The sequence below is a fragment of the Trachypithecus francoisi genome, unplaced genomic scaffold, assembly GCF_009764315.1.
Source record: "Trachypithecus francoisi isolate TF-2019V2 unplaced genomic scaffold, Tfra_2.0 Lachesis_group10, whole genome shotgun sequence".
Classification (NCBI taxonomy): Eukaryota; Metazoa; Chordata; class Mammalia; order Primates; family Cercopithecidae; genus Trachypithecus; species Trachypithecus francoisi.
This window is the reverse complement of record NW_022681455.1, coordinates 107,985,178-108,011,252: the sequence shown is the minus strand read 5'-3', so window position 1 is coordinate 108,011,252 and position 26,075 is coordinate 107,985,178. Positions and strand designations below refer to the sequence as shown.

Here is a 26,075-nt window from a genome sequence, read left to right as displayed (position 1 = left end):
TAATAGGTGGTGTTGTACTTGTTTTTTTTTTTTGAGACAGAGTCTCACTCTGTCACCCAGGCTGGAGTGCAGTGGTGTGATCTTGGCTCACTGCCACCTCTGCCTCCCAGGTTCAAGTAATTCTCCTGCCTCAGCCTCCCAAGTAGCTGGGATTACAGGCACCCGCCACCTGGCTAGGTTTTTTTGTACTTTTATTAGAGATGGGGTTTCGCCATGTTGTCCAGGCTGGTCTGGAACTCCTGACCTCAGGTGATCCACCCACCTCAGTCTCCCAGGGTGTCAGGATTACAGGCGTAAGCCACTGCAACCAGCCAATGTTTGTACTTCTATTGGGAGGCACATAATACCTAATTTCTCTTTTTATGGTGTAAGGAATAATTGACTGGAGCCATCATTTCATTGGGGGTTGCAAAATAGTGCTATTCTAATTCTGTTTCCTTCTGTAGTTGCCAGCTTGACTACTTCTATGCCTGTAAACTTCCAGTAATCAACTACTTAGTTATCCTGAGATACAGTCTATATAGGAGAGGTTAAGATAAATGCTTGAGCCGGGCGTGGTGGCTCAAGCCTGTAATCGCAGCACTTTGGGAAGCCGAGACGGGCGGATCACGAGGTCAGGAGATCGAGACCATCCTGGCTAACACGGTGAAACCCCGTCTCTACTAAAAATAGAAAAAACTAGCTGGGCGAGGTGGCGGCATCTGTAGTCCCAGCTACTCGGGAGGCTGAGCCAGGAGAATGGTGGGAACCCGGGAGGCGGAGCTTGCAGTGAGCTGAGATCTGGCCACTGCACTCCAGCCTGGGCGACAGAGTGAGACTCCGTCTCAAAAAACAAAACAAAACAAAAAAGATAAATGCTTGATTCTTTCCAGTAGTTACCAGATTTCAAAATAATGAATTGTTTCACCAACATCCTCCAAAAATGACTAATAAGGTTTTGTGACTAAACCAACCAAGAGATTTGTTTAATATTATAATGCACTAATGGATTTTAATGTATTTATTATGTTTCAGTTGATTAATCTTGTTGATGCTTAAATTGTCTCTTGGTCAGTGGAAGCTTTTCCAGTTGACTGCCAAGTCTTTTTTATGTAACCCTGTAGCCATTGAAAGCTTCCTTACTATCTGAGATATCCGTTTTTTTTTTTTTTTTTTTTTTTTTTTTTTTGGAATGGAATCTTGTTTTCTTGCCCAGGCTGGAGTGCAGTGGCACATTCTCAGCTCACTGCAACCTGGATTCAAGTGATTTCCCTGCCTCAGCCCCCTGAGTAGCTGGGACTACAGGCCTACACTACCACGCCTGGCTAATTTTTAGTAGAGATGGGATTGCACCATGTTAGCCAGGCTGGTCTTGAACTCCTGACCTCAGGTGATCCACCCGCCTCGGCCTCCCAAAGTGCTGGGATTATAGGTGTGAGCCACTCCGTCTGGCCTGGGATGCCCATATGTTCTAATCTTACCTTGAACATTTCTTGACCCAGACCTAGAGTCTTCATTTCTCTTTTTTTTTTTTTTTTTTTTTGTTTGAGGTGGAGTCTCGCTCTGTCGCCCGGGCTGGAGTGCAGTGGCCGGATCTCAGCTCACTGCAAGCTCCGCCTCCCAGATTTACGCCATTCTCCTGCCTCAGCCTCCCGAGTAGCTGGGACTACAGGCGCCCGCCACCTCGCCCGGCTAGTTTTTGTATTTTTTTAGTAGAGACGAGGTTTCACCGTGTCAGCCAGGATGGTCTCGATCTCCTGACCTCGTGATCCGCCCGTCTCGGCCTCCCAAAGTGCTGGGATTACAGGCTTGAGCCACCGCGCCCGGCCGAGTCTTCATTTCTCTTAGGAGACTTGGTTCTTTTTATTCAAAAGTTATATTTAGAGACCATAATCCGAGTCATGTGGGGTTCTCGTTGATACTGTATTGGACGTCATTCTTGGTTTTTTCCATGGATAGTTGAGCTCTTCTCTTACTCAGAAACTTGGAAATTACAGAGAAGCAAATGGCTTGCTGGATTATGTAGCAGTGCTTCAGCTGATGAGTACCAGAATGCCAGTTTCCTAATTTGGAATGGGAGCTCTACCTGATACTTGGGCCAGTCAGGACATCTCCCTCCTGTTGTAAAGAAATATAATTAACACTCAAGAGGAGTCCTGTGTCCTTCTCAACTTCCATGTGAGCTAATGGTCCTGAAGATTGTTCTTCTCAGCCAGAGAGTTAGATCCTTGGAGGCCATGGTTGAAGCGCCCATGTGTGATGTGCTGGCTGTTGTCCAGAACACTTTTATCCCTCTCTACCCTGATTCATTTGTCTTCTGTCCATTACATCTCTTTGTACCTTTCAACATTATTTCACAAGAGACAATTTTATGCAAGAAGAAGAGAGACTCTAGGCTGGACTTGGCCAATCGCCAGTCACAATGTCACATGAAACTGCAGATGCAAATGTTGATGGTGTGTCAAGTCGTTTAGCACAAACTGATTGTGGGATGGTTAGGAGTGTGACTGGAAACTTAAGGAGAGATTAGTTCTTGAAGGATTGTAAAAACCATAGAAAGGACTCTGTCCTGAGTGCGGGGGATGGGATGGTAAAACTATTAGACTTGTACTTTAGAGGATACCTGCAATTTGAAGGCAGAGGCCACCCTGGAGGCGGAAAGAACAGTTTGCAGGTTCTTATAGTAATCCAGGCTGGGGATGAGCCTGACCTCAAGCATTGGCTGGGAGTATTGTAGGAGAATTTAAGGAAGGGGAATTGATAGGACTTGAGGGTTGGGTAAGAAGGCTGGGAGAAGAATAAGTCAAGGTCGATGTCCTCATCTCTGGCTTAGGCAACTGTGTAGGTGGCAAAACGAAATGACAGTGATATGTAAGAGAAGGAACAGGTTGGAGGAGTGAGAAAATGAAATTGAGGGATCTGTGAGCCATCTGAGTAGAGATACGAAGATTATTTTTGGTGCTCAGGTGTGACAGTTCTGAACTTGGGAAATTGAGGTAGCAGTGTGTCCATGGTCCCCAAGAGATAACCTTGGAATCAGAAGAGTGGAGGCTGAAGATGGGACGCTCCCCCAGGAGGCGCTTCAGTTGATCAAAGGAATTCGGGGAAGATGATGGTCCTGCCAAAAAGGCCAAAGGCATTCCCTGAAATGTGAGTAGCCCCAAAGGAGAGCCTGAAAATAAATGAGGTAGTGAGTGCCAAATGTGGCCAACAGATTGATAAAGTCAGCCTTCTATTTGGTTTCACCGTTCAGAGGTCATAGGAGACCTTAATGAGAACAGAAGAAGGTGAGGCTAGAAGGTGACAGCAGTGGATGGGCAGAGACAATGTCTAGATAGTTAGAGAAGACCTTACTGATGAACTGATCCCAGCGCAGCCTGTTAACTGGCTTTGTGACCTTGGGCAAGTCATTTATCCTCAGCTGTAAAATGGGAATAATATTAGGGTCTCTGAGGTGTTTGTGAAGTGTAAGCATAGGGCCTGGGACCAAGTGAACAGTTGGAGAGGCCAGCTTTTCCCCTGTGGTCATTCTCTGCCATCACTCCTAGGAGACAGGTGCCATGGTGGGCCTTGAGTGGCTAATATAAATATGTCACACAGGTCTTGCTTAGGGCAAGTGTGCCTGTCTAATACACAGACTGGGTGACCATCAAAATGGCATTGAGTGCACAGTAGATGTAGGGTATTTTAGGGAGAGGATGTGTTATGTGGTGGGTGACAGTTAATGGGTATGGGCTTTCTTTTTGGGGTGATAAAAATGTCCTAAAACTGGCCAGGCATGGTGGCGCATGCCTCTAATCGCAGCACTTTGGAAGGCCGAGTCTGGGGGATCACAAGGTCAGGAGTTCGATACCAGCCTGGCCAACATGGTGAGATTTCCATCTCTACTAAAAATACAAAAAGTTGCCTGGGTGTGGTGGCTCACGCCTGTAATCCCAGCACTTTGGGAGACCGAGGTGGGCAGACCACGAGGTCAGGAGATCGAGACCATCTTGGCTAATGCAGTGAAGCCCTGTCTCTATTAAAAATACAAAAAATTAGCCAGGCATGGTGGTGGGCGCCTGTAGTCCCAGCTACTCGGGAGGCTGAGGCAGGAGAATGGCGTGAACCCGGGAGGCGGAGCTTGCAGTGAGCCCAGATTGCACCACTGCACTACAGCCTGGAAGACAGAGCGAGACTCCGTCTCAGACAAACAAAACCACAAAAAATTAGCTGGGCATAGTCGCGAGCACCTGTAATCCCAGCTACTTGGGAGGCTGAGGCAGGAAAATCGCTTGAACCCGGGAGGCGGAGGTTGCAATGAGCTGAGGTTGCAATGAGCTGAGATTGCACCACTGCACTACAGCCTGAGCGACAGAGTGAGACTCCATCTTAAAAAAAAAAAAAAAAAAGTCCTGAAACTGATTGTGGGGGCGGTTGCACAATTCTGCGAGTATACTAAAAACCATGAATTGTACACTTTAAGTTGGCAATTGTATGGCACATGAATTATATCTCAGTAAAGCTGTTGCCGCCCCCACCCCCTAGCCCCAAATTAGCCAGGCCAAGAGGTGGGAAGAGCATAGGGAGAAGGAATGGCAGTAGTTTCAGAAACACGAAACTGCCTTGTGCATGAGAGCAGCCTTGGGAGGTGGAAGGAGAAAGTAGAATGTGTCGAGGGTTTGCAGCAGCGAGGTCTGGATACATGCATTGGGCTGGTTCCTGGAAGGCTGTGGGTATCTTAGAAGGACATATTGCTCAGGAAGGATGAGAGTTATGGTAAAAAAAATTTTAAAAAGAGAGAGATTCTTGTTAAGGTTAATGTGTAGGAAATGTCTTGTTTAGGAGTTTCTGTGTATGGTCTTGCCTGGAAATACTTTATACATTTCATTTTCTTTGTCAAGGGAAACTCTATTGAATTGGTGAAATTAGATGACCACAACTTGGACAGCAAGATGAGCTTAGCTCAGTCCTAAATTCCTCTGAGTCAAATGTGATCCAAAGGAAGAGATGACATGGTACTGGCAATCTAGTGAGTACAAGTGAGAGAGGGGAGCTGGGGCCTGGGGGAGGGCATTGGGAGAAGGGTGTGCAGAAGGCAGTAATGGAAGGAGCATTTATTCTGTGGAAGGAAGGGAATGAGCATGTTGAGTTGTGAGAGCCTGGGCTCCACACAAGCCTGAAGTTTTTCCCTTATGTTGGCCCCACTGCGCTGGGCAGTGGCATTGCTGCACGAGGAGACCCCGAAGCTCAGTGGCAGATGAACTGGCACAGGTTGTTGGTGGTGTCTGGCAGCCTGCTGCACTCGTTGCTCCCCTCCAGCTTGCTGCTGCTGCAGCCTGTGAGGATGAGGCCCCAGAGCAGGAATGGAGGCTAGGGCTAGGCAGTGGGGAGGTTTGGCATCTTGCTATCATAAGCCAGTGTGGGAACCTAACCCCTCAGTGGGTGAAGAAATGGGGAATTGTGGAGGAGGTAGGGTTGGTGGTGTGATACAATTAGAAGCTCACTGGGCCTGGCATGGTGGCTGACGCCTGTAATCTCAGCCACTTAAGAGGCTGAGGTGGGAGAATCACTTGAGCCCAGGAGTTTGAGACCAGCCTAGGCAGCGTAGTGAGACCCCCCGCCCTGCCCAATCTCTAAAAAAATAATAATATGGGAGGCTGAGGTGGGAAGGTCACTTGAGCCTGGGAGGTTGAGGCTGCAGTGAGCCGTGATCACACCACTACAATCCAGCCTGGGTGACAGAGACAGACCCTATCTGAAATAATAATAATAATAATAATTTTTTTTTAAAAAGAAACTTGCTCTGAGGGAGAGGATGATTAATCTGTACAAAATCACAGATAGGAGAAATAAGTTCTATTCTATACCATAGGGTGACTATATTTAACAATATTATATATTTTCAAACTGCTGTAAGAGAGGATTTTGAATGTTCTCAACACAAAGAAATAATAGGCCATGTGTGGTGGCTCATATTTGTAATCCCAGCACTTTAGGAGGCTGAGGCAGTTAGATCGCTTGAGGTCAGGAGTTTGAGACCAGCCTGGGCAACATGGTGAAACCCCCAAATTTACTGAGAATACAGAAATTAGCCGGGCGTGGTGGCACATGCCTGTAATCCCCAGCTACTTGGGAGGGTGAGGCAGGAGAATTGCTTGAACCCAGGAGGCAGAGGTTGCAGTGAGCCAGGATCACCCCACGGTACTCCAGTCTGGGCATCAAAATGAGACTCTGTCTCAAAAACAAATAATAAATGTTTGAGTTGATGGATATGCTAATTACCCTGAATTGATCATTACACAGGGTATATATGTATCAAAATATCACATGTATCCTATAAATATGTGCAATTGTTACACGTCAGTTATAAACAAAAAAGAAACTTGCTCTGAGGCTCTAGAGAATGGATTTTCAGGAACAGGCCAGAAGTAGGACACTTGCTAGCCGCTCTTGCAGCTCTCCAGGTAGGAGAATATGGACTAACTAGGGTAGGAGTGGAATGAGGGGGGATGAAGGACCGGGTCACAGATCAGCTTGGGAGATGAAAACCACAAGATTGGGCCAGTTTTTATTAGATGTGGGGTGAAGGGGGTTAGAAGTCAGGCTGCTGGCTTAATAAATGACTGAGTGGATGCTGGAGCTCTTTTTGAGATGGGGGCTACCCGAGAAGGGGTAGGAAGGTTAGGGGTGCAGATTGGGGGGTGGGAGGGAAGTATTCTGTCTCAGATGTCTGAGGGAGTCCAGCAGTCAGGTGGCTGTGTGGGGAAGTAACACTAAAGATATTAACCTGGAAGTCACCAGTACACTGGCTGGCGGCAGTTAGGCCCGCACCAGGCCATCTGTTGGCTTGTAGCCAGGGCAAGCCTGCCTTGGAAGCCTAGCTCTGCCCACAAGTCCTGCCAGGAGGCTAGAGAGCAGCCTTAACTGTGGGCCAAGTGGACACAAGTGTGGCCTAACGAGGACACCTGGCATGGAGCCCAGTTTGGCAAGCGGAGCAGAGAGAGGGACAGCCGGGCTCTCCCTCCAGATTCCTGCCATGTCTCTTCCTGCATGATGCTGGGGCATGGTGGTTTTTTGTTTTCTTGTTTTTTTTTTGACTAAATGTACTTTTTTAATTCCAAAAAGTTGGTAGAAGGATGACCTGGTGTAGACCCTCCAAGGGGTATACATTGTCACCCCTTTGTCAAAACACTGCATGTATATACTGTTTGACCCTGCAACCCAACTTACAAGGTTGTATCCCATAGATTAGCATGGGATAGCATGTACAGAGGTGTTTACGCCAGCCTTGTTGGTAACAGTGAACTATTAGAACCAATGGAATATCCGGTGATTTGGTTATGGTCTGGTTAAATAAACCATGGTCTGTTCTTAAAATGGAATACTACGAGAGAGTGCTCAAAAGCATGAAGTTCCGTAAGGGCTGATTTAGAAATATACTGTTAGGTGAAAAGTTGCAAAGCGTTACATATAATCCCATCTTGGTAGACTACCAGATGGACACACACATGTTTTTGGAAGCATAGGTGCCAAGCTGTCGTGAGTGACAACCTCTGGGGAGAGGGATTTATAGAGGCTGGGAGGGGGATGATTTCAATGTTGACTTTTTATGTACTCTTCTATTGTTTAAATGTATTACAGTGAATACATTTTATAATTTGAAACATTCAATAAAGATACTTAAGGAAAATTAGGACATGTAGGTGAGCAAAGAGAAGGGTCCCCACACCCAGCAGCCAACGAAGCTAAGGCCTGTGCTGGAGAGCCTGGGACTTTTGTGAGCCAGGTTTTGGTTCCCAGCATTGTAGGGCTGGTCTGAGTCTTAGGGAATCCCCATGAAACCACTTCTCTTTACACCTGAAGACTCCCAAGTCTGGTGGGGGTGCTTGAGGGCCCAGGCCAGAGCGGCACTCTTCTCATGTCAGCTGGCTGGAGCTGCAGGGCCCGTGTCCAGGCACAGCCCCTGTGAGCAGGTAACCACTTAACTGGCCGTTTTTCTGTCTGTCCTTTGCCTCTTCCTCCCGACCCCAGCTCCTGTATTCCCTTTGTTGGTTACATTTTGCACTGGCATATACTTTAGCCCGATTGATTGATTGATTGATTGATTGATTGACTGACTGATTGATTATTTTGAGAAGGAGTCTTGCTCTGTCGCCTAGGCTGGAGTGCAAGGGCGCAATCTCGGCTCACTGCAACCTCTGCCTCCCGGGTTGAAGCGATCCTCCTACCTCAGCCTTCTGAGTAGCTGGGATTACAGGCGCATGCCACTATTCCTGGCTAATTTTTGTATTTTTAGTAGAGGTGGGGTTTCACCATGTTGGTCAGGCTGGTCTCGAACTCCTGACCTCATGATCCACCTGCCTCGGCCTCCCGAAGTGCTGGGATTACAGGTATGAGCCACTGCGCCTAGCCTTTAGCCCGATTGTATCTGGGAAGCTATTTGTGGTCAAGTCAGTAAGAGTTCCCACAGGAGCCAGTAACTGCTATTCCCAAATCCCTACCACAGGATGTCTTGTCAGAACTTGTTCTGGTGGGTGATAACATACACTTTTTCTTGGGTTTACTCAGCAATTTCTTGGGCCTGGTTTCCGAAGTGGAGCCAGTGCTTGAACCCCTGCTAGGCCTTTTGAAGTACCCTCAGCATAGGCAGATGTCAGCCATTCAGGGCCCTTAGTAAATAAGGCTTTCTGGGTGACTAGGGTTTCTTGATGGCAGAGACGGAAATGCTTTAACACCTTATTTTAAACATTGCATAATACAATTCTGGAATATATTAGTCTCACTTCCCTGCTTGCTTGCTTCCTTTCCTTTCTTTCTTTCCTTCCTTCCTTTTTTTTTTTTTTTTGAGGCGGAGTCTCGCTCTGTTGCCCAGGCTGGAGTGCAGTGGCTGGATCTCAGCTCACTGCAAGCTCCACCTCCCGGGTTCACGCCATTCTCCTGCCTCAGCCTCCCAAGTAGCTGGGACTACAGGTGCACGCCACCTCGCCCGGCTAGTTTTTTGTATTTTTTAGTAGAGATGGGGTTTCACCATGTTAGCCAGTACGATCTCGATCTCCTGACCTCGTGGTCCACCCGTCTTGGCCTCCCAAAGTGCTGGGATTACAGGCTTGAGCCACCGCGCCCGGCCTCTTTTTCTTTTTGAGACTGGGTCTTGCTCTGTTGCTCAGGCTGGAGTTCAGTGGTCCAAACACAGCTCACCGCAGCCTTGACTTCCCAGGCTCAAACAGTCCTTCCACCTCAGCCCCCCAAGTATCTAGGGCTACCGGCTTGCACCACCACACTTAGCTAATTTTTGTTTCTTTTGTAGAGAAAGGGTTTTGCCATGTTTCCCAGGCTGGTCTTGAACTCCTGGGCTCAAGTGATCCTCTTGCCTCGGCCTCCCAAAGTACTGAGATTACATGCATGAGCCACCATGCCCAGCTCCTTTTCTTTTTTTTTTTTTTGAGACAGAGTCTCGCTCTGCCGCCCAGGCTGGAGTGCTGTGGCCAGATCTCAGCTCACTGCAAGCTCCGCCTCCCGGGTTCACACCATTCTCCTGCCTCAGCCTCCCGAGTAGCTGGGACTACAGGCGCCCGCCACCTCGCCCGGCTAATTTTTTTTTGTATTTTTTAGTAGAGACAGGGTTTCACCGTGTTAGCCAGGATGGTCTCGATCTCCTGACCTCGTGATCCGCCTGTCTCGGCCTCCCAAAGTGCTGGGATTACAGGCTTGAGCCACCGTGCTCGGCCTCCTTTTCTTTTCTTTTTTTTTTTTTTTTTTTTTTGAGGCGGAGTCTCGCTCTGTCGCCCAGGCTGGAGTGCAGTGGCCGGTTCTCAGCTCACTGCAAGCTCCGCCTCCCGGGTTTACGCCATTCTCCTGCCTCAGCCTCCCGAGTAGCTGGGACTACAGGCGCCCGCCACGTCGCCCGGCTAGTTTTTGTATTTTTAGTAGAGACGGGGTTTCACCGTGTTAGTCAGGATGGTCTCGATCTCCTGACCTCGTGATCCGCCCGTCTCGGCCTCCCAAAGTGCTGGGATTACAGGCTTGAGCCACCGCGCCCGGCTCCTTTTCTTTTTTTAAGACAGGGTCTCACTCTGTCACCCAGGTTGAATTGCAGTGACACGATCATGACCCACTGCAGCCTCAATCTCCCAGGCTCAGGTGATCCTTCTATCTCAGCTTTCCCAAGTAGCTGGGAGTACAGGCATGTGTCACCATGCCTGGCTAATTTTTTACTTTTTAGTGGAGACAGGGTCTTGCTATGTTGCCCAGGCTCCCTGCTTTCTTAAGTGGCACACACTGAACATAGCAGAGTCTCTCCTACATTAACGGCTGTTAGACTTGGAATGAGATGTAACAGAACCACTGTCCCTGAGGGCCCATGTCTGCCTCCAATAGTTTTGTCCCTGGCCTTCTGTCAGGCCACCCATTCACTCTTCCTGCTGTGGTCAGGATGCCTACTATAGCACCAGGGTCCCCTTCCCAACCTGCAGCTGCTCTTGGTCTTTGAGCTCAGTGGTTAGACACACTGCAGCTTGTTAGGAGGATCTACATCCAGAATGAACAGGTGCAAGGACATGATATGACTGTCTCTAAGTCATCTGCGCCTGTTCAGGGTCAAGACACTAGGGCCCCTATGGGTTGCCAGAACCTTTCTTGAGTTCTGTGTGGAGCCAGGCATCAGGCAGACCATGACTCCCTTTCTGGACAGCTGTGTGATGTAGAGCATGTATTTGCCCCCTTGTAAAATGAAACAGAAATCACTTACTCGTAGGTTGTAAGGATTCAGCAGCACAGTCCTAGTCAGAGTGTATGCTCAATAGATATTTGCCTGATTGGATGAGTGACAGCTTTTTTTTTTTTTTTTTTTTTTTGAGACAGAGTCTCACTCTGTCACCAGGCTGGAGTGCAGTGGCATGATCTCAGCTCACTGCAACCTCTACCTCCTGAGTTCAAGCGATTCTCCTACCTCAGCCTCCCAAGTAGCTGGGATTACAGGCGCCCGCCACCACGCCCAGCTAATTTTTGTCTTTTTAGTAGAGATGGGGTTTCACCATGTTGGCCAGGACGGTCTCGATCTCTTGAGCTCGTGATCCACCTACCTCAGTCTCCCAAAGTGCTGGGATTACAGGCATGAGCCACCGATCCCAGCCATGACAGCTCTTTATTGGCACTGGCTGAGTATTAGGCTTTGGGGTGTGGGGGAGGAAAAGCCAAGTCTCCTCCCACAACCCCAGGGATGCACCATATCATAGATTTCCCTGTTTCTGAGTTATTAAGCACTTGCTTTCATTAGACACATACTAGGCAGTAGAGACAAAAGGAGTTGAGACTTGGATAAAGGGAAATGGAGACTTAGGAGGGTCTGGCTGAGAGGGAGAGCAAGAGTGTAGAGGTCTGAGGATGCCCATGCTTCCCTCTATGTCCTCTTCAGCCTTGTCCCTCTGAAGGCTCTATCTTCACTCACGCAAGACAGACCAGTTCCTCATGACCGACTCAGGTCCATGTGGTCTCCGATTTGGCTTTCCAGGCTTATATCCACCTCTGGCCAACTGTTTTCTTTCTTTTCTTTTCTTTTTCTTTTCGTTCTTTCTTTTCCTTTCTTTTTCTTTCTTTCTTTTTTTTTGAGACAGGATCTCACTCTGTTGCCTAGGCTGGAGTGCAGTGGCTCCATCATGGCTCACTGTAGCCTTGACCACCTAGGGTCAAGCAAACCACGCACCACCATGCCCAGTTGATTTTGTTTATTTTTGATAGAGACAAGGTCTCATTATGTTGGCCAGTTTGGTCTCAAAACTTCTGGGCTCAAGTCATCTTCCACCCTTGGCCTTCCAAAGTGCTGGGATTACACGTGTGAGCCACTGTGCCCGGCCAACTCCTGTTCTTTTTTTTTTTTTTTTTTTTTTTTTTTTGAGACAGTTTTATTCTTGTTGCCTAGGCTGGAGTACAATGGCTCAATCTTGGCTCACCGCAACCTCCGCCTCCCGGGTTTGAGTGATTCTCCTGCTTCAGCCTCCTGAGTAGCTAGGATTATAGGCATGCACCACTATGCCTGGCTAATTTTTTTGTGTTTTTTTAATTTTTAATTTTTTACTAGAAATGGGATTTCTACATGTTGGTCAGGCTGGTCTCAAACTCTCGACCTCAGGTGATCTGCCCATCTCGGCCTCCCAAAATGCTGGGATTACAGGCGTGAGCCACCGCACCTGGCCCAACTCCTGTTCTTTTTTTTTTTTTTTTTTTTTGAGACAGAGTCTCGCTCTGTGGCCCAGGCTGGAGTGCAGTGGCCGGATCTCAGCTCACTGCAAGCTCCGCCTCCCGGGTTTACGCCATTCTCCTGCCTCAGCCTCCCGAGTAGCTGGGACTACAGGCGGCTGCCACCTCGCCCGGCTAGTTTTTTGTATTTTTTAGCAGAGACGGGGTTTCACTGTGTTAGCCGGGATGGTCTCGATCTCCTGACCTTGTGATCCGCCCATCTCGGCCTCCCAAAGTGCTGGGATTATAGGCTTGAGCCACCGCGCCCGGCCTAACTCCTGTTCTTTATGAAACATTCCTGCATGGCTCTGTGGGTATCTGTAGTCCTACTTCCCTCAGAGGTTAATGACTGGGAGATGCTGGCCAGGAGTCTGAGGCAGTGATTAAATTGGAGGGATGTGTTGAAGGGGAACTGAAGAGGGTACCTCTTCCCACCAGAGGGGCCCCTCGCTGTGGACAATGCCATCCTCCTTTCCACCACAAGGGGGTGCGCCACGATCACTCCACTGTCAAGGAGCCTGAGGAGGGAGATGTGGCTGGACCCCGGGAGTCAGCCAGGCTGCCTCTCTTCTGCTTTTCCATGAGGCAGCTACCACCAGCACTGTCCCTTGGGTCTCTGCCTTGGGCCCTACTTCCCTCACTTAAGTCCCAGTTGGCCTTCTCAGATGAGGTAAGGCTTGTCACTTAGTGTCTCCTGTCTGTGTACCTCTACCCACCTTTACCTCCCTGTGCCCTATCTTCCTGGGTTGGGAAGGAGAAGGCCAGGGGACATTTCCTGATGCTCTCTGCCCTGGTGCCAGTGCAGGCTGCTCCAGCCTTGCCTACTACACCGTCCTCATTTGCCCTCACCTGGGTCATGCCAGCAGCTCAGAGTTGGAGCTGCAGGTGCAGCACAGTGTGTATGAACCTAAGGGTCTTGGGAGCTCCAAGTAGGAGCTTGAGGCAGCCCAGGGATCAGGGCTACACTTCTCAGGCTCCTAGACCCATGCACCTCCCTAGGTTGTCACCACTCTTGTCCTACCACCCTGGCCCCTCCAGGAGAGGGAAAATTTGTTTTCAGGACAGAGGATGAACTTTTCTCTCTTCTCAACCTCATTTGGCACTCCCTCTGAGGGCCATGTAAGATGTATGTGGCATATATAGGTACATGTATGCAGGGTGACTCCGGGAGATGGCCGAACCAGGCACCCTGAACACCATGTAAGCACTGCAGGTCCACATGGTCAGGCTGGCAATGGGTTATCATTAGTTGATTGACAACTCTCTCCTACCCTGTACCCCAGTTTGGAGCCTCTCCATTGGCCTCCCTGGCATCTGCCTCATCCAACACCTACTCCCTGGCTGATGTTTTAAAAAATCTATTCTGCGCTAGAATGTTGGTCTTCCTCCTTTTCAAAGGCAGGAAAATCAAGGCCCCGAAGGGTGCTTTAGTAGGCTAGGCTGCTGCTGTGTGGCCTGGGCACCTGCTCTGTGTGTCCAAACCTAGCAACTCCCCTGAAGGACCAAGGAGTAGACACAAGGGGCAGGGCTGGGGTTGCCCCTGTGTGAATGTGGGTGGTCCTGAGGACCGCTGAGTAGATTGATGGCAGGGGAAAGGAATCTATGGAGGAGCATCCCTGACTGGTGCTAGACACTGCTTTCCTGGCCAGCTCTGGCCTGGCCCTGGGCATTTGCCCAGACCTTGCCCCACTTTGGATGCTCAGGCAGTGGTTTGCAGGCCTTGACCTCAACAGAGGCTTTCGTGCTTGGCTGGTGGATGGGGGTTTCCCCTCTGAGGAGTCATCTGAAACTCAGCCTTTACCGCCTGTCCCTGTCCCTGTCCCTGTGCTGGTGGCCACTCAGAGGCTCCACAGCCCCAGGGTCTCCCCTGCAGTTGTCATCAGTTCTTCCAAGGCTGCTCCATGGATATCCAGGCCAGGGGTCTCACCTGGAGTCCCTGAATGATCTCAGGGGCTGGGTTGCAGGGAGTCATTGTGGTCTGGGCCTGACTAGGCTAGAACAGTGTCATAGCTGGACAGGCTCCTGGAGGTACCGTTGTCCAGCTCTCTTCATCTGGGAAGCTGGGTCTGAGGTGAGGCCTAAGGGTATAATTATGGTCTCCTGACATCTGTCTTGGCAGTTCCTGTCCAATCACTCTGCGTTCTTTGATTTTTTTTTCCCCTTTATCTATTCTTTCATTTGTTCACTCAAGAATGCCTGGACTATATCTCTATGAACTGACCCCCAACTCAGGAGGGGGTAGTCGTGCAAAAAGGACCCTGCTTCTGGGGCCCTTGTCTTTCCCTCAGGCCTTGCCACATGGGATTTAGCTTGGAACTTGAAGGGTTGGGAGCTGATGAATACAGATGAGCTGCAATCCATGACGCAGCACACAGGGCCCTGAGGCTGCCAGGTCATGGGTTCAGCTCTGCCTGTTTTCCCCCAGCCCCCAACCCTTTACGCTTCAGGCTAGATACCATATCACAAGGCCTGGGGGAGCACAGGGTCCTGGAATGCTACCCTTCAGTATCCGCGCAGGCGCCATGCCTCCCACCTGCCCCAGTGGCTTCAGTCATTTGGACCTGGCTTCCACTGTGTGGTCGAGCAGGTGACCATGTCCCTCCCAGGGGCCAGCCCAGGTCCATAGCACTGGCTCACTCTGGCATGTTACTGTTGCCCCCACAACTGTCCCACAAGGCCCTTGAGCAGGGCCACTGAGGGGAGGGCTGAAAGGAAGGGTGGGTGGGGTCCTGGGGGTGCTGTACTGGACCAGCTTGTATAGTTACTGCTTCTGCCATCTTCTTGCCTGGACCAAGCCTCTTGGCTCTGCCAGGCAAAGGTATGGGATGTGGCCCCCACCTCCCAGGATGAGGCTGGATTGTCTGATTCTCAGGCTGGATTGTGGCCAGGGAACATAGGGAAGCTGCCCTGCAAGCCCTGTGTCTACCTCTGGCTTGGACTACTCTGACCAGTTTCTTTTTTCTTCTCTTTCCTTTTTTTTGCTTTTTTCCCCCACTCCTTCCTACCTCCTTCCCTGTTTCTTTTTTGTTTGTTTCTTTCTTGAAAGGGTCTCATTCTGTCACCTAGGCTGGAGGGCAGTGGCACGAATACTGTAGTCTTGACCTCCTGGGCTCAAGTGATCCTCTCGCCTTAGCCTTTTGAGTAGTTGGGACCACAAGCAAGTGCTACCACACCTGGCTAATTTTTGTATTTTTTGTAGAGACAGAGTCTCTCTGTGTTGCTCAGGCTGGTGTTGAGCTTCTGGGCTCAAGTGATCCTCCCACCTCAGCCTCTCAAAGTGCTGGGATTACGGGCGTGAGCCACCATGCCCAGCCTCTGTCCAGTTTCCATGAGCCACAGGGAATGGGACTTTATGCTGACAGTGCATGAGCTCGCAGCCCCAGATGAGGTTTGATCCCACGAGCCCAAACACAGGGCCTAGGTCAAAGCAAAATGAGTATTTCCTACTTTTCTCCTTCGGGCTGGCTCTGGGCACCATGGAACTGGCAGGATGCTCCAGCCAGAATCCAGCCTGACTTGCTTATTCTCACTGAGAACAGCTGCCTCTAGGGAGCCCTAGAAATCCCCTCCACCTCTACCTGAGTGAGCCCCAACTTTCCTTCATGTCCTTCCTAAGATGGCTGTGCATGTGGAACAGGAGCCCAGCATCAAGAGTTGACAAGATAGCTCAGGTGGTGCAGGCCAGCAGACCTAGAAGCTAGACAAGGGCATGTTCCAGGTTTTTTTTTTTTTTTTTTGGAGTCAGTCTTCCTCTGTCTCCCAGGCTGGAGTGCAGTGGCATGATCTTGGCTCACTGCAGCCTCAACCTCCTAGACTCGAGCCATCCTCCCACCTTAGCCTCCCAGGTAGCTGAGACTACAGGCACACACCACCGTGCTGGGCTCATTTTGTTTTATTTTTTGTGGAGACTAGGTCTCACTGTGTTGCCCAGGCTGGTCTCAAACTCCCTGGGGTCAAGTGATTCCCCCACCTTGGCCTTCCAAAATGCTGGGATTATAGGTGTGAGCCACCGTACCCAGCCTCAGCCAGCTTTTGAGCACAGCACATTGCCATAACTGGCCTTCCTTGGGCTACCTGGCATCTGGCCAGGCCAGACCAGTTTATCTCTTACTCATGCCCAGGCAAACTCACATCTTTGGGAAAATGAAAAGAAGCTCTTCTTCACAGCTCCAGATCCACTCCAACCTGCAGGTTCTGTAACTGTGGTGGCAAACCTGGAGAAGAAAGAGCTCGCTTCGGTCAAAGTGCAGGGCATCAACAGAGGAAGGTGTGGCCCCCACCTTCCAAGGTGAGGCTGGGTTGTCTGATTCTCAGGCTGGGCTGTGGCCAGGGAACATAGGGAAGCTGCCCTGCAAGCCCTGTGTCTCCTGGGCCATGTCAGTCCCATGGAGCCTTCGGGCCTGGGTGGGGACAGCCTGGTGAGGGGCTGTCCAGGTGGATCTCCACTCAGTCAGAGGAGAGCTTCTTGGAACTTGCCCTGGGTGTAGCAGTAACCAGTTGTGCCCCTCCCTTTGGCACATGGGACTGTCGCCTGCCTGGCACCCTCCTGACTGTCAAACGAGTTGACTTCCTCCTAGGATGTGAGAAATGCTTTCATCCTCCCAGCCACAGGGACAAGGTGTTCCTGAGAGTATGAGGGTAATTAAATACGTCTCTGCCACCACCTGCCACCTGTCTCAGAGCAGGGAGTGGGGTGATGAACCCAGGGCAGACATCCTTTTGCTTCCTGGACTTGGGAGGTGACTCTCCCATTTGATCCCTGTGTCTGATGTTGCTAGTGGTCGGTGCCACTGGCCCCTGGTGTCAGCTGGACCATCTCTGCAGATCGGCCCCATTTCTCTACTGTGAGTGCCTCACTTCACTGAAAAACCTCTAGCATGAAACAAAATGTGGGTCCAGGGACCGAGGAAGGAGAATTTACCGTCCTTTCCCTGCTGGAGCTCTGCCTCAGCCACCTGAAACCTAGTAACTTGCATGTGACCGTGCCAGCAAGAGACTCCAGGTTCATCCCAAGACTGCTGGCCTGCCAGCCCAGAGGTTTCCCATGAAGCAAGAGCTGCCGTTGGCTATACTACCTCCTGCCTGCTTCCGAGACCCTCAGGGCAACTCAGGGTGTGGTAGGTGGTGCAGAGTTCTGTCCTTGCCTTTCTCTATCCAGGTTGCTGGGGCTGCTCAGAGCTCTCTATGATCTTGCTGATAGATGAGATGTGGGTTTGGGGACAGGAGCCTCGGATCTTGAGCCAGCCCTGTTTCTCTTTCCCCAGGAGATAGCAGAGTGTTAGCATGCTCATACTGCACAAGGTCCCCTGCAGGCTTTATGACAGGGAAGAGGACATGCTAGAGGCCTGGGAAAGGGTTGGGATAGACCATGGAGAGGAGGAACAGGTACATTCTGTACAGAACTTAGTAGGACAGCCTAAGCAACAGCCTGAAGTCAAGGCTACACACTGCTGGGCTCATGGTGTTTGCCAGGAGAAATGGACTATGGTATGCTGTGCTCAGCTTTCTGTAAACCACTGCCTTTGCTCAGTGTCCGTGCAGTGCCCTGGGAGGCTGGCACTGCAGAATCTGTTACCTGGTGGCTGGCCAGGGGCCTGGTTCCAGAGAGATTCCACAAGTGTTTTAGGGCCAGTTTGTAGACAGGATTTGAACCCAAGTCCTTGAGGCTCTGAAGCCCAGATTCTTTCTCCCCTGTCTTACTCAGCTGCCTAAGGAATGATGTCATGAAGCCAGTGATCTGGCAAAATGGATCTGCAGAGGGGGCCGGGACTGTGGGATAGGTCAGCTGATAGGTGATGGGTGGGCCTGCACTGGCCAGGGAAAGGTGCCATGGACACCCCAGTTGAGGGTGGTAGTGCCAAGGCTCTGGATGGGGAATAGCAGGTGGCATGGAGGAGAGGGGGGAAAGCTGGCATTTGATAGGAAGTGTTGGAACTTGGGGTTACTCAGTCAATTGGTGTTACGTGAGGTTCGCAGAGAGCCTGCAAAGGGCCCTGGCAGAGGCCTGGGAACTGAAGAGGACACTCATACTGTGCTGCAGGCCCCAGGTAAACCCAGGGTTAATGGTTTCCATGCTGTGGCTCCCACACTGAGAGTTCCAGATGTGGTGCTCTGACCCTGCAGATCTAGCCAGCCAGTGCACACATCTGCTTTGGAGCTGATATGAAAAAAAGGGTCTCCTCCCACCCCTGAGCCTAGGGAGTAGGTCAAGCTCAGCACATTCACCGAGGAAGAGTAGGGCAGCTCTCACTTTGTTGGGCCACCAGCCTGGCCATCTGTCCACATCAGTCCATCTGTCTGAGTTTTCCTGCTTTGAGCCAGTAGAAGTTGTAGCATTGGAGGTAGAGCCCAGGTCCAGTCCCTTCGAAGCAGACTTCTCAGCAAGGCCCAGGGGAGTGGTAGAACAGGCTCCAAGGCTCTGCCACCCTTGCAGAGAATGGCAGTGTGGGCACACCAGAGTCTAGGGAGCATGTTCTCACATCTGGTTCCATTCAATGGGCCTCAATTCCTAAAAACCCCTGAGCTCCCCAGGAGAGCCTCACTGAGTGACCTCTGGAAAAGCAGAAGTAAAGTCTGGGAACACACTGTCCTCTCACACTCTGCCGTGGCCAGCTGGCCAGCAAGACCCCTCCATGGGCTGGCCATGAGGCCACGGGGGAGCCTCGAGCGGGGCTGCCCCGCCTAGTGTGCTGGCCAGGGACTGCCTCCATGCCTACTGGGCTCAGGGACATGTGGGACCAACCCCCTGGCATGGACCAGGACCCTCCTTTCTGCCTCCCTGTGGCCCTTGGGGAGGAACTGCAGAGGCCTGGGGGCTGAAAAGGCTGTGTGTCATCTGACCCTGGGAGCCCTGGAGAGGCTGAAAGATCCCCTTCTGGGTTGGCAGGATCTGGGAAAAGTTTCAGGAAGTGGGTGGGGGCAGGGCTGCCCAGCTGCCACCTCTCAAGGCCTGTCTGATGCTGGCTGCCAAGCCCATACTTTGTCACACAGAGAGCAGAAAGCACTGGGCAGGCTGAGTGTCCTATGCCCTCTTACTAATCAAGGGCTAGGGTGATAGGGGTGCCAGCTGGGGCCCACTATGTGGCCAGCCTGAGTCTGGTGCAGCCTGGCGACCCCTGAGAGGGGCAGCCATGCCAGGTGGGTCTTAGGCTGCAACCTTCTCAGGCCTCTTCAAAGACCTCAGCTGCCCCTGCTGGAACCAGGGCAATGGTCCTTGACACAGGCAACCTCAGGGTGGACAGGGCCGGCCTGTGGAGGCGGGAGGGCAGGGATTCTCACTTTCCAGGCTGGGGGTGTGTCTTCCCAACCCAGCCTCTCCATGGGCCTGAGAAAGCAGCACTATTTCCTGCACTTTAAGGGCTTCTCTCTCCAGCAGCCTGTGGACTTCCCTGGAACACTTGCTGGAGCAGAGATCACAGGAAGGTCACTCTGGCCAGCAAGTAGCACTGTTAGACCAGTCAAGGGCTGAGGTAATACTAGGGCTGAGGGCACGGGGCCTCCCAGGCTGTGGTAGAGGGCAGAGCTCCAGCTCCAGGGTCACATGGACTGCTAGGTGAAGGTGACAGCAAACCATTTGATTTGGAGGACTTCATTCTGTTGATGGTGTGGAGAGTGGACTTGGGAGTAGGGAGCCAAGATATAGGGCAGAAGGCCTGGGTAGTGCCAGGAGAAGGAGTTGGAGGGAGAGTCATCTGAACATGGGGACAAGAATGTGGGACGCAGAGGAGGTGTGGGAACGTCCCGGGGTGCAGACTGAGGAGCAAGCCTAGCCCTGAGGGAAGGCTGGAGACGCTGGGAGACTGAGTTGGTCTGCTGCTTCTCTGAGTTGGGGTTTAGGTCAGACAGCAGAGAGAACTTCCTGAGAGCAGCATCATCTTCTTGAACATGAGAAATCGGCCTCCAAGGAAGTCTTTTACTGTGGGAGATCCCAAGCTGGCCAGACATTCCTGGTGTTGGGCCATGGATGGGAGGATTTGGGGTAGACAGCTGGGCTTGTGGGTAGACCAGAGCAGTCCCCCGAGTCTGTGCTAGCCAGAACACTGCTTGCTCATGCCTCGGCCGGGCACGTCTGGGCCTCTCAGTGGCCATCACCGAGGCTGTCAGGCTGCTAGACTGCTGAGCCCAAGGCCCAGAGCAGAACTAACCCCTGGCTTCCCAGAGCCCCTGCCGTCCTTGGCTGCCCTCAGGGGCTGGGCCAGGGCTGGGTGGCCAGGTCTCCCACGAAGCTCTCAACAAGTTCCAGGCCTCTCCTTCTGTGCTTAGATCCTGCTCCCAGTCACGTCCCCTCCCAGTCACATCCCCTCCTCCGCATCCCTCAGAGAGAGCAGGAAGCTGGGGAGGAGGGAGCATCCCAACCAGCCTTGTCCTAGCCCTGACCGGTACTGTCTTAGGGCTTGGGGCTGCCAGCCACTGGGTCTGGGAGCCAGGTTTCTCTAACAGGGTCGGAGCTGGTTTAGAAGCCTTGTGTGGTCTCCTCATGGGTGAGCTGAGGGTTCAGTAGGCCTCCTCCTGTAAGTCGCCTTCTTGGCTGACAGGCTGTCCCCCTTCCCTGGGTCACAGGGAGATGTGGGGTTTGGCCAGGGAAAGTGGTGTGGAACGGCCCTTTGACATCATCCCTGGGGGCTTTTAAAAAATAAGTTTCCTGGTAAGGAAGATTCCTCAGGCCTTGGGCAGGATTCTCAGTAGAGTCTCCCGGGTTTGCTCTGATCTGACAAACGCCAGCAGAAACCACCCGGCCGCCTGCGTTCCAGCAGTGCTTGGAGCCGTGGCTTCCCCAGATGCGGCGTCAGCAGAATGCAGCAGCCAAGGCACAGGGGTGTTTGCTTGGAGGCCCGTGCTGAGTCCAGGAGTGGGGGGCCTGCAGAAGAGAGCCCGTTGCTTGGCTTTGCCCCCTCATTCATGTGCACACATTCCTGGATTCTCTAGGAATGGATGGTGCCACAAGGGATGCCAGAGGGACCTGTCCCTGAGTGATGACAGTCCAGTGACAGTGCTGACAGTCCATGCCTGTCAGGTGAGCAGTGAGTGTCCAGGCTGCCTCCGAGGAGGGGAAGAAGGCATGCCCTGGCTTCTTCCTCTGCCACCACCTGCCAGCTCATCTGGGACTGAAATCTGTCTGGACAGCTGAGTCCATATCTGAAAAGCCTGTCCTGGGTCAAGGACTGGGGAAGAGAGCAGTAAAGGAGGTGCATAGTGGGGAGGAGAGGAGGAGACCAGATCTGGGGACAGACAATCCCTCAGGCCTGCTGCACCTCCCAGCCCCTCTACGCCCCACCCAGCTTTGGGACTCTGGACAGGTTTCATGTTCTGTCTGATTTCTGTTCCTGAGGCTGAAATGGGCATGGCTGAGAGGTCCGGCACACAGGTTGCTCCTGGCATGGGGCTGAGTACACTGTACAGCCCATGTGTTTCCAGTTAGAGTGGATCTGGGTTGCCCACTTCATGTTGGGATGAGGGGACTCCCCCCTGACCAGTGCCAGGTGTTGGATAGAGAGTCATGGAGGCCTGGGGAGGGGAAAGGTGCTTGGCAGTGGGGAAGTTGCTGAGCTAGGGAGAGAAGCCATGTGGAGCAAAGTGGGAGGCTGGAGCAGAGGAAGTTTCATGCTGCTTGAGAGCTCATGAGGATCCTGAGTGGGAGGTGACAGCTCACTCGGGGAAGCCTCCCAGCAGCCTGTGCCAGGGCCTGGAAGAGCAGTGTGTACACAGATGCCCGGGTGAGGCCCAGCCCGTGGTGCTTTGGAGGGGAGAGATCAGGAGGCCAGACTGGGGTCCAGACTCCCGGTCTCAGGGAATAGTAGAGTCACTGGCAGGAGTGCCACCACCCAAAGGACTGAGTTTTTCCCTGGAGCTCACCCTGTACATCTGGCCTGGCCTCTAGGCCCAGGCTATAGCTGAAAAGGAAGAAGTCTCCTGGCCTGAGAAGGGCTCTTGGCTGGCTGCAGTGGCTGTGTGAATAAGCAGACAGGTTTGGTCTGGCAGCTGCCTCACCAGTGCCTGGGTCTGACCCAGAGAACTGTATTCCAGTCCTGGCTCCCAGCTGCCATCCGCTTCGCAGCTTCCCCTAGTGGAGATTTCAGCACTTGCTGGGCCTGGGCCAGAACCCCAAGTATATAAAATCAGAGCATGAACATGACTTTGATAAATTAAGAAGGCTTCATTTTAATACCACAGTAAGAGGAACCAGTTAATATTCTCACCATTTCACATCCACAAAAACCACATCAGGGGCATTAACAATCTCTCAGTTTTGTACAAATAAACCATGTTTCTTTTAAAAAGAGTTGCACACGTGGCTCACGCCTGTAATCCTAGCACTTTGGGAGGCTGAGGTGGGCGGATCACGAGGTCAGGAGTTCGAGACCAGCCTGGCCAACATAGTGAAACCCTGTCTCTACTAAAAATAAAAAAAAATTAGCCAGGCATGGTGGCATGCGCCTGTAGTCCCAGCTACTCAGGAGGCTGAGGCAGGAGAATCGTTTAAACCCAGGAGGCAGAGGCTGTAGTGAGCCGAGATTGTGCCACCGCACTCCAACCTGGGCAACAGAGTGAGATTCTGTCTCAAAAAAAACAAAAACAAAAAAGAGGCTTGCACACTTGCCCAAGCTCAAGGATATTAAAATCTAGCACATGAAACCCACTTCTAGAGGTAGAAATACAGGCAATATATTATTTCAGCAATGACCATCAATTACAGTTAAGAACAGTTAACAACCAAATGGGTAATGAAATACTGCAACCACCCAAGTTTACTGAGCAAAGCACCTTTTCTCACCCATGCCTTACTCTAGGAGTAGCTGGGACTTGGTTAGATGTGGTAAGGATGTGGGAGAAGAGATCCCAGGGCAAGGGCTCATTGCAGACAGCCTGGAGTAAGGATGTAGGAGAGTGCACATCTCCCAGGCAAAAAGGCCCTGGGGTCCACAGAGCAGAACAGGGGCTGGTGGCTTCTGCCTGCCCTACCTGGCTCTCTCTTTTATGCCCTTTTGGGTGGCCATGGGAGGAAAGTAGTGGTCAACTGCAGAGTGATGGTGAAGGCAGCAGGTGTCTCCTGCAGGCCTCTGGAGGTTGAAGTTCACTCCATGAGTACCCAGGAGCCACAGAGGTCATGAGTACAGCCTGCCACCAGCCCCCTAGAGATGCAGGTGGAAGGCGTCCATTCCAGAGACCTGTGCATACCCCTACCTTCAACATGCTGTCTTCCATCTCTCTTTTAGCACGCCTGACTCCAGGTTGGGGCTGTCTTCTCCTGATGGAGTACAGCAGGAGGGGCATCACTGGGGTCCCCTAAGCCTGTAGAGGGTTATATGCCTCACTTCCCTCCCTCTCTAAACAACCCAGGATAGCATGGTCTCCTGAGCCTCAAAGACACCTGGGGAGGCCGTGGCCAGGACAGCGTGTGGAGGTGGTCCCAAGTGCAGCTCCGCCTTTGATCCCCTGGGCAGCTTTCCCAGGGGACGGAGAGGCATGTAGTCTTCCAAGCCAGCCTCCGCTAACATGTGCCTGGGTCTCTTCTCAGCCACTGCCCTTGGTACTGTCCCAAGGGAGCTTCTGTGTCCTGTATGGGGTGGGATAAGTACTGCTGAGAAGAATAACACAAGTGAAGGGACAGTGATGGGCTGGTGGAGAAGCCTCTGAAGTGGGGGTGTGTGAGGAAAGATCTGAGGGAAGGGAGGGAGACAGCTCCATTTTCAGGCCAGGAGACAGGGAAGGGCCCTGAGGTGGGGACATGGCTGGGGATAGTGAGCATGGGGGAACCGCAGGACCTAAGTCAGAGAGGTAGAGGGGGGATGGTGGGACCACCACATGAAGGCTCTGGAAGGGACTCCCTTTCTGAGTGAAGCAGGAGTAGGGGAGAGTTTCAGGCCAATGAATGGCATGGTCTGCCTTGTGTTTTAAAAAGATCACTCTAGCTAGCACATACCTATAGTCCCAGCTACTTGGGAGGCTGAGGCCAGAGGACCGCTTGAGCCTAGGAGTTCAAGTTCAGCCTGGGAACATAGGAAGATGCCATCTCTAAACAAAAACAAAAACAAAACAAAACACTCTTGGAGACTGTTGTTAGGTTCTCATCAGGATCCCACTGCCTCTTCCCTGGCCTGCTTCCCCCGGGCCCTTCTGCTCTGCCTCTGCTTCCTTTTCCCTCACCCCATCTCTGAATGCTCAGGAGAGCCCTCAGGATTGGTCTGCCTGCCTCCGGCCACTCTGAAGGGATGCTCAGTCTTTCCTGTCAGCCTCACCTCCCCTGCATGCCACTTATTTGCCCTGAAGGCCACTTTTCACTCACACCCTCCTCCTGGCTGTTTCCTTTATACTTTCTTGCGCCTGCCCTTTGCTGTGGCCCAGCCTTTTGTGGCCTTCTCATTTTCTCAGTCTGATCTTTGGTGCCCTCTCCACTCCACTCCACAGCTTTAGGCATCTCCTGTATTTCATGTGCCTCGTGTCTGCCTCGGGGTATGTTGGCTTGCCCCTCTGACCCTGAGGCCCTGGAGTGCAGGACTCATGACTTACCTGCTCTAGGTTAGGGCCAGCCTACAGCTTAGCATACAGAAGGGCCTCAAAGACTGGGTTGTGGATTAGAGTTTCCCAGGCTTTCTGGTCATGTTGGGGAGGAACTATTCCTCTTATGCTCGAACTTTGGGGCCCCATGTCCTGGATTGTGGCCCAAAGATCTGGTGCATCTCCAGGGCCTTAGCTGATTGCCCTGTGGTAGGCCCTGAGCCAACAGGGAGATGGAGGTCAGGGTAGTAGTGGGACACAACTGCAGGGGAGAACGGGGGCTGATCGGGGTGGGAATGGGGACTTGGGACCCTTGGGGAGGCCCAGCAAGGCTAGCCCTCACCCCCTACCCTTGGGTTTCAGACTTGAAACTGCATCTGCAGAGCACTGATTATGGTAACTTCCTGGCCAACGAGGCATCACCTCTGACGGTGTCAGTCATCGATGACCGGCTCAAGGAGAAGATGGTGGTGGAGTTCCGCCACATGAGAAACCACGCCTATGAGCCACTCGCCAGCTTCCTAGACTTCATTACGTGAGTGTGCCTTGTGGCGCCTTCTCCTCTTACCTGGGCAGGATAGTTACACTTGCAGGAGCTGGCCCCAGTGTGGCTTAGGCCAGCTGCCTTCGTGCCTACGTCAACTTTCAGAGCTGAGGACAGCTCTGTCAGGCCAGCTGTCACAGGGCCCTGCCTTCAGAGTCCTCCCTGATTGTGTGCGTGATCATTCAACAACGCTGGACCTCCAGGCCACCACCTATAAAGTGGGGTCACCAGCACGTTCACTACTGGCTGAAGATATGGTGGACAGGCAAGAGTGTCCCACGCAGTATTGCTGGATGAAGCCTCTTCCCCCAATCACATAGACTAGGGTAGGGAAACCTGGGAAGGTGGGAGCCTTTTTTCTTACCCTACAGCACCCAAACAAAACACTCACCAGGCCCCACTCCCCATGCCAGGGGTCAGATGTCAGGCGATGGACAGAGCTCTGAAAGGCCAAGGTCTTAGGATAGGCCCATTCTCTGTCTGCTCTGACTATGGCCCTGGGTCTCAGGGAGATAGGGTCGGAGTACAGTTGGGGAGCAGGCTGAACGTCTAGCTGCCTTTCTCAGTTCTGGCACAAGCCCTCAGGAACTCAGGTAGGCAGGCCCCCATTCTTATGACCCTTGGCTGCCCCAGCTTCTTCATTGTCTGACACTTGGGCACAGCTCTGCCTTCATCAAGCTCCTGGAGAAACTGAGTGGAGGAAAGGACCTTGGGATCTGCAGGCTTGGGGAGGGCACCTGGACTGGGCAGTCTCTGCCGGCCATGTATGTCTGTGGACATAGGGAAGTAGAGAGGGTCCCTTTGCAGGGATGTCCCAAGAGCCATGAGCCAGGTCCTGGTG

General features: G+C 52.0%; 1 protein-coding gene across 2 annotated transcripts in view; it reads left to right on the top strand.

Annotated features, from left to right (window-relative positions):
- The window catches only part of ATP6V0D1 (ATPase H+ transporting V0 subunit d1), a 45,520-nt gene that overhangs the window by 4,770 nt on the left and 14,675 nt on the right, over positions 1-26,075 (top strand). Inside the window, exons 1-2 of one of the 2 annotated variants that reach the window (XM_033218787.1) lie at positions 16,949-17,039; positions 25,054-25,225. In XM_033218787.1, the coding sequence (XP_033074678.1) occupies positions 16,964-17,039; positions 25,054-25,225 (248 nt within the window). In that variant the 5' untranslated portion in view covers positions 16,949-16,963. Of the gene's footprint in view, positions 1-16,948; positions 17,040-25,053; positions 25,226-26,075 lie in introns of those variants that run through there. The other variant, XM_033218786.1, reaches the window with a different exon arrangement.